Source organism: Zonotrichia albicollis, chromosome 1 (genome assembly GCF_047830755.1).
Source record: "Zonotrichia albicollis isolate bZonAlb1 chromosome 1, bZonAlb1.hap1, whole genome shotgun sequence".
Lineage (NCBI taxonomy): Eukaryota > Metazoa > Chordata > Aves > Passeriformes > Passerellidae > Zonotrichia > Zonotrichia albicollis.
In genome coordinates this window covers 37,133,840-37,141,618 of record NC_133819.1, presented here as the reverse complement: position 1 = coordinate 37,141,618, position 7,779 = coordinate 37,133,840, and the positions used below count along the sequence as shown (strand labels likewise).

Genomic DNA, 7,779 nt, shown 5'->3' with positions numbered 1-7,779 from the left:
TGGAAATGATGATGTGATTTTTATGCTCATCTTGAAAGGGATGAAACTGATTTTGCATGTGGCATTATCTAATGAACGTGCAGCTGTGAATTATTTTTTACTAGTATCTAACTATTTTGACAATTTTCAGATAATTAATGAGATGAGCTTGGATTTCTTGAGGTAAGCTACTTGATTTTCTGTGTGAAACAAAGACTCAGTACCATGTAGGTTGCTGGAATTGATGACAGCTGGGTAAATTCCTGTTGCTGAGATAGGGGAGTGATCCAGAAAATCAAGCACCAGTCCTTTTCCTTTTCTTATTTCTTACTCCACTGCTAAATTACCAGCTATAACCTCATTCTTTTAAGGCTGAGGTAAATTGTTAGAAGTGTTTTTCTAGAACATGGGAACGTGACTGAGCACTTTTTGTGATAGTCCCAGCAGTAGAAAATATCTAAGGTGTGTCCCACTGAGAGGCATGTGAGAACCATGAGCTTTTAAGCTAAGGAAAGAAGATGCAGAAAATATTGAGATCAGTTTGTTTCAACCCACGGCTTCATTTGTGGAACACAGGATTTTTACAAGCTACCACCTAGGTTATTGACACAGTGTGTTACAAAATTGCCTCACAAAGGGAAATGTATTGAAATCTCACATGCAGATAGCAGATGGACTAATTAGATAAAGTTATTTGCGGTAGATAACCAGCCAATGGTCAAAGCAAGGTTATCACAAGCGCTGGCTATGATTTGTGAAAAAATGATAAGTATTTGCAGAATTTGTGATAAGCTGTGCTTCTTAAATTGAATCTAGTAGTTATAGTGGACCCAAGACAAATACATATCTGTAATGATGTACCTGAAGCAGAAGACAAATTTCCTACTTTGGGTATTTAGATTTGTTTGTTTTCCAGTGCATCTTTTTCATGTTCTCTGTTCTTTTTCCCATTCCCAGTGAAAGCAACTACAGCATTGTGAGAATATAACGTGCAGGAGATTTTGGTTAAAGTCCAGTGGTTTACTGCCTGAGTCCAGAGACCGAATATGGTGTCCTGTTGCATGACAGAGTTCAGTAACTGTTTAGTTTGTTAGTGGCATACTTGGGATGATTTTTAATAGAAAAATTACCAGTTGATGAAGTTAGAAAGAGAATATAAAACTGAATAAGTGAGAGAAAAAAAAATGGAGAAATAAATAGAGAGGGGAAAAGAAATACAGTTACTCTACAAAAGAAGAAATGGATGGTGATGGTAAATGCAAGAAAGGAAAGAAATGTAAAAAACTTAGGAAGTAAACTGATGCAGAATTAGATGAGAAGAACAATCCATAGCAAAAAAAAATTTATTTTTTTTTTATTTTTCTAAAGCTTAGTGTAAAAAGGAATAAATTCAATTGTCTGAAATGGTTGGTTGGATGTTAGGGTATGGAATGCTTGTATTGATTTTCATACTGAAAGTCTGTTGAAGGTAGCATGTAAATATTACAGTGCTTGTTGCTTTAATCCCATATATCCTCAATGGCCACTTTGTGTTTAGAATTATTATGTCCATGGTAATCTTGCTTGGATATTGTTCCATTTCAAAAGTATAAGCTTTCACATTTGTCCTTGTGAATTTTCATTTCACCTTCAAAAGTGAAATTTTTTGCACTGGTTGCAGATACTTTCTGCAAAAGCTGCTTGAGGAATGCTTTTCCTGGGACCTTCATACTATGATGGTGTCAGGGAGTTTAAAATAGTACAACCCTTCAAGATCTTCCTCTTTCTTTCCTTGATTTTGTCCAGGTGTGCTGGTCTTGGCTGGGATTTTTAATTTGCTTCACACAGCTCTTCATGCCAGCTCTTCACAGCAGCTGGTGTGGGGCTGTGGGTTGAATTTGTGCTGAAACAGGGTGATGAAAGGGTTTTTGGTACTGCTGAGCAAGGCTTACAGAGAGCCAAGGAGTCTTCTATTCCTCGTCCACCCACCAGAGGGGTGCTCAGGAATGTGGAGGGGACACAGCCAGGACAGCTGACCCCCACTTATGATATTCCATACCATATGGTGCCATGCTGAGCATGCTAAAGCTGGAGGAAGAGGAGGGCAGGGAGGGACATTTGGAGTGATGGCATTTGTCTCCCCAAGTCACAGTTACGCACGACTGAGTCCGGCTCTCCTGGAGGTGGCTGAACACCTGCTGCCCACGGGAAGCAGTGAATTCATTCCTTGCTTTGCTTTGTTTGCATGCGTGGCTTTTGCTTTCCCTGTAAAACTGTCTTTAGCTCAACCCATGAATTTTCTGGCTTTTACTTTTCCAATTTTGGTGCTTATTCTGACAGGAAGGAAATGAGTGAGTGGCGGCATGGGGCTGGGTGCTGGCTGGGGTTAAACCACAACACTTGGAATGAAGGTGATGTTCTTGCCTTGTCTGAAGTTCCTTGAGCTTTTCCATGGAAGGCAATGCACTCACTGGTGTGATGCCCATCTTACAGAATTTCTGCAGTTCTTGTGTGTTGCTTGAAACTATGGCCAGTACAAACAGTGTTTACCAGCTTTGTTTGGGATGTGCTTGACAGTTGCAGAAACAAGGATCAACTTAGCACTGATATCCTGGTGCTATTTCTATGTAATTACTGCAAATGCCTTTTTTATTTTATTTGAGAATAAAATGTACAATACCAAAGCTAAGGCAGTGTATGCAAAGAGGATTTTTGCGTTTCCACTGACCTTTTTATACCTTGATACAAAACCGATACAAAAACTCCAAGACAAAACAACTGGTTTTAATCTCATGACACCACTGTTTATACTGGAAATTAAAAAACCCAATGCCAAAATCTTAATGCATATACATAATGGTTTCTATGTCATAAAATGAGAAAGCAGATGCTTCTCCCAATTTATGTGGGCAATGGAAATTGTTAAATGATATTGGGAAATAGGCATGGTGTGTTTGTGCATTCTCAGTCAGTAACTGGAATTTGGTAGGCTGAGAAATCAGGATTTGTGGACAGCTGTGCAATATGTATCAGTGCATCCCAAGGAGCGGCACTTTGAGGTGAGGACAGGAGAGGACTGTGGCTGTAGGGTGCTGAGGTGAGGTTGGGGCTCCTGCCCTGGGAGTGGGGAGCAGGCAGCCTCCCCCAGCCTCCTGCCCAGTGCTGAATTGTGGTGGGTGACAGTGGATGGGTGAAGGTGAACCAGGACTGTTTGCAGAAGTATCATAGAACTTGTATTTGCACATGTATTTTATTTTTTTTTAAATTTTAGGATACTCTTCATTTAATCTGTACTTCTCTATTTAACCTTAAACTAAGTAAAAACTGGAATAGAGGGAAAGTAAGAAACCCTGTGTACAAACACTCACATTGAGGTGTAGACACATTGGCAAAATTCAGGTAGTCCAAAATTGGAGATGACATTTCATCCCTAATTTGTACCAGTAGGAAAATGGCTGTGGAAGTATGTAGGCTGGGCACAGAGTGTCAGCTGGGGTTTGTATTCCCACACACAGTCAAATGTTAATATATATTTTGTCTTTGAAGTTTCTGTTAAAAATCCCACCAAAACAACCTCTTAAGAAGTTAAACCAAAATCTGTGCTCTGTAAAAATTTTAAAAATTTTGATACCCACCAGTTTGCATGAATTGTTAAATATAACTTAGTTTACTTATCCATTTTAGGACATTTATTTTGGCTTGTAAGTGTGGGGTTTTTTTAGAAAGCTTGTTAAAGGATATGTAAATTTGATTTTCGCTGCACATCTTTATATATAAAAATCAAAATTCCAATGCAAATCTGTAGCCTTGGTTGCGCTGTAGCAATATGCTTCTAGTACATTAAATACCAGGAAAAAAATGTTGGGGGTACATTAAGTCAGATTCTAGATTAAATAATTCACCAAATCTATAGTATTTCCTTTGAAAAAATTCTGACTAAAAATCAAAGCTAGTTTTTAAGAGATGAAACAAAAAGTTCAATTAATAAATAGCTACTTTAATAATAAATACTTTAATCTTAATTCTTTGATTCAGACTTACTAAAATTGTAATTTTCTCCTTTAATATTCCTCAGTTTGCTCATTAGTTTTCATCCCTTTTTATGTTCTTAACCAGATATAAAGCCCCTAAACAGGAAGTATTTTAAATGTTGACTTGGTCTTACGAATTACAATGCAATACTAAAACATAAACCAAGAATAATTAATGGTATCAGTACAACAACTCATTTTTTAAGTAGTGATACCTTATTATAGGATACAACATTTCAGCTCTTTTATGTTTTTAAATAAAATAATACCTTAATTTATTTGTATTCCACCAGAATGAGTACATTCATTGCAAATTGCATGCACATAAAAGGGAAGTAATTTGTAAACTACATGATATCTTAACAATAAATAGTATTTGATCTAATACACGATGGTAGTGCATTTCTTGTTAAAACTGCAAGCTTTTACCAAAATGAAACCAAACTCTTATTCTCTTTATAAATATTTTAAATAATTTTTATGTACATGTTTCATACCAAGTATATAAAAATAGTATTTTTAGATAAATTAAGTGGTTTCATTTACATGACAAATAACGTGCAACATCTAAGCACTCTCTAGCAGCTCTATTTGGTTGATTGTCTAGATGACATGCAGCGAATGTCCTTTGCCTTCACAGAACTGACAAAAAGACCAGCAGGACCCACAATCACCTGAAGCAAACAGTGCCATAGATATTGTTTGGGAACAACAGTCAGACACTCAGGGAAAACCTTTGCTTCGATGAACAAAAGCCACCCATGACAGTCCTTTGTGCTAGACTTCCAGCTGCTCTGACCCTCAGGGTCTTTGGACTATCACAAAAGTCTGTCAAACAGACAGGTTATATCTGTATTCAAAATGTTTTTTCAACATGCTTCTAGAATCTAGAAATTTATTGTTTTTTCTACAGTATGAACCATTACCTTTTCTTACTTTCTATAAGTCTGAATTTTCACGTTTGTAAGTCTCCATGATCGCCAAAACGGGGATCAAATAAAGCAGTCATGCAGTACTCTCTAAATTTAAAACTGGCAGCTGTGGAACATGCTTTGAGTACCACTTCACTGTTTCTCATACATCTATGGCTTGGCAGTCTTTATCTTTAACATCCCTTGTGCTTGTCACAATGTCTACTGGGAAATCTGGGCTCTGTGCAGAAGTTACTCCGGCTGTTCCTTCCAGGTCCCATGATCCTGGCAGATTCTCAAGGCTTAGTGAGCTGATTGCTCCTTGGCTAAAACTTCCTTCCTCAGATCTGCTGGGCAGCACTAGGTGCAGTGATGTCTCTGATGAAGAGCACACTGAAGGAGAAAGCGTTGCTGAAATAGACTGAAGAGGAGTCAGGGTAGTGTCTGAATGGGGAGAAGTGCATCTTAAAAATTGCAGATTATCTTTCTGAATTACCTGATACTGGGAAGGGGAATTCTGAAGGCCTGTTGTAAAATAAAATTCACCATCCATAGAATTTTGCAGGTTGGGTTCAGTCCTTTGGGGACTGCTGCCTACAGAAGACAGATCTGTATTCCAAATGTCACATAGTGTGTTTCCACGACAAAGTTGTGCTTTGGTGCAAGAGAAGTTGCCAGCTTGCATGTGAGAGCAAGGCTGATGTGTAGTCCAAGCCACTCGAGGCTGCAGACTGTCCATGGTGGGACTTCGAGATAGGCTGTGCACAGCACAGAATCCTGGAGACTTCTGGGATGTGAGCAGGTTTTCCAGAAGGTGCATCACATTCTTCATATCCTTACGTAATTGTGAGACTTCTTGACTTAAAGATGTCATCTGTTGTGAAAGGGCAAAATATCACAGTATTTATTCATGCATGTGAAAAGGAAGAATCAGATTTTTAATTAGACTTTTTCTCTTAAATGCTGAAACTGCTGATAGCATCCATTTGGTGCCATAAAATACATGAAGTCTTTCCTCAACACTGCTCTTTTGCGTGGGGATCAACTACAAAGCAACAACAGATTGGCAAGTTCTGAATTTGTGTTTTAAAGTTTACTGGCATTTGAACATTAATGGGGACATTTTTTAATGCCTTTGTAAGGATGTTCTGGGCAAAGAAAAGTATAGCTCAAACATAAAAGTAACCCATTCATGATTTTGAAGCGTAGAAAGTAAATTTGTCTCCATGATAGTTATCAATGTATTTTAGGTCAAAGCACCATCATTATCAGTAAAACAGAGTTTCTCATACTGATGCTACTCTGTTGAAAAACGACATGACTGCACATTAATCTTCAAGCTATATGTCAAAAAGAAAATAGCTAATTCAGGGAGCTTTTCTTTAGCATCAAGTAGAGACATCACTGATTAGATGACCTACGCAGACTAATTTTCATTGTTCTGTCAGGATAGTTTTGAAGAAATCTGCTAGAAATACATTTCAGGCTGAGTTTGTGTTATTACAGACATAATAATTATAAAGAAATTTGAAGAAGAAAGTAGAAAGCTTGAATACAGCTCCTACAGATCTATTTATTTTTCTCTAAGCTTAGAGGTCAAATCCAATATATTGTTTAATAATTTTGTAATGATCACACTGCCTCTGTAGAGAAAGTCCTTAAAGGGAGGAGACTCTTGAGTGGCAGGTGACATGATCTCTGTCTCTGCACTTCTTTCTGCCTTGTCTAATTGAGTCAATGTAGATAGAAAATACCATGAGATCCTCTTCTGTTAGTAGAGATTAAACTTTAAATGCCTGGTAACTTCAGTTAATGTGAGAAATTAAAATATGCTGCCAAAGTGCTCTGTGAGCAGGTTTCCCATGGGGTCAGAGCAGCCAGTGAAGGTTCTTGGTACCATCAGACTGTGAGAAAACACAGTGAGATTTCTGGACAAATCAACCTCACAAGAACTCTTATATTCTGTTGGAGATGTTATTGCAAAACATCCAGAAGCTTTTTTGGGTAGGATGGGGGAAGACAGACAATCAGACTCACGGCTATCTAGATTCACTGGTCATCAGTTCTTTTTAGGTTCATCACTGGCCCCTACACCTCATGGATACAGCAACGATTTTCTGTGCATAATTTCCCAACTTGCATCATTTTTCCAGGGCTTTCTGCAGATGTGCAAATAAAAATATTGACACTACCTTATGAGTATGTACCTTACCTAAACTATGAATGCTGTGTGAAAATATTTGCAATTTTAAAATGTCTTGTTTGGTTTGATTCTCATTTTTGTTTTCCATTTCTCATCACTTCTGAGCTTTTTAGAAGTTGCATCATCATTTAGCATGTTTCTTTTGCCAAGTCACTAAGAAAATACAGCAAAAATCAATCCCAGGATCAGCACTTGTGGCGTCCCTGAATTTCTGATCATTACACCTTGCTTTAGTGCCCAGACACTCTATTTTTGATATATCAGCTAGCTCATAGAGTGTTTTCTTCTCACAAACTTGCTCTTGTACAACATAGGATAAACCCCTATAAAGTAGGCTTTAATCATTTCTAGTAGGATGATAATCAGAATAGTAATGCCAAACTTAATTCACCACTATCAGTAAGATCTGTTTGGACCTATTCTGGATGTCACATACACAAAAAAAAACATGTAGCTTTCAGGATTTTACAGTGACAAGGTGAAAAGATTAAACCTCCAGTATTTATATTGCTATTAATTATCATATGTCTCTATATTATTGTAGTTCTATAAATGCATAGCATACTATTAGTGTTCCTACCAACATTACCCTGTTTATGCTATTATTTTTATACCCTAGAGAGATCCCTGAGCAGATGCAAATAAAATGGTGTAATAGGGGGGGAAAATGTTATCA

General features: G+C 37.5%; 1 protein-coding gene across 3 annotated transcripts in view; it reads right to left on the bottom strand.

The window, feature by feature from the left end:
- Positions 1 to 1,366: 1,366 nt before the first annotated feature.
- KCNH8 (potassium voltage-gated channel subfamily H member 8) overlaps positions 1,367 to 7,779 on the bottom strand; it is a 177,275-nt gene continuing 170,862 nt past the window's right edge. For 2 of the 3 annotated variants that reach the window (XM_026799499.2, XM_074538270.1), the window contains one exon: positions 1,367 to 5,774. In XM_026799499.2, coding sequence (XP_026655300.1) covers positions 5,064 to 5,774 — 711 coding nt within the window. In that variant the 3' untranslated portion in view covers positions 1,367 to 5,063. The remainder of the gene's footprint in view (positions 5,775 to 7,779) is intronic. The other variant, XM_005480926.4, reaches the window with a different exon arrangement.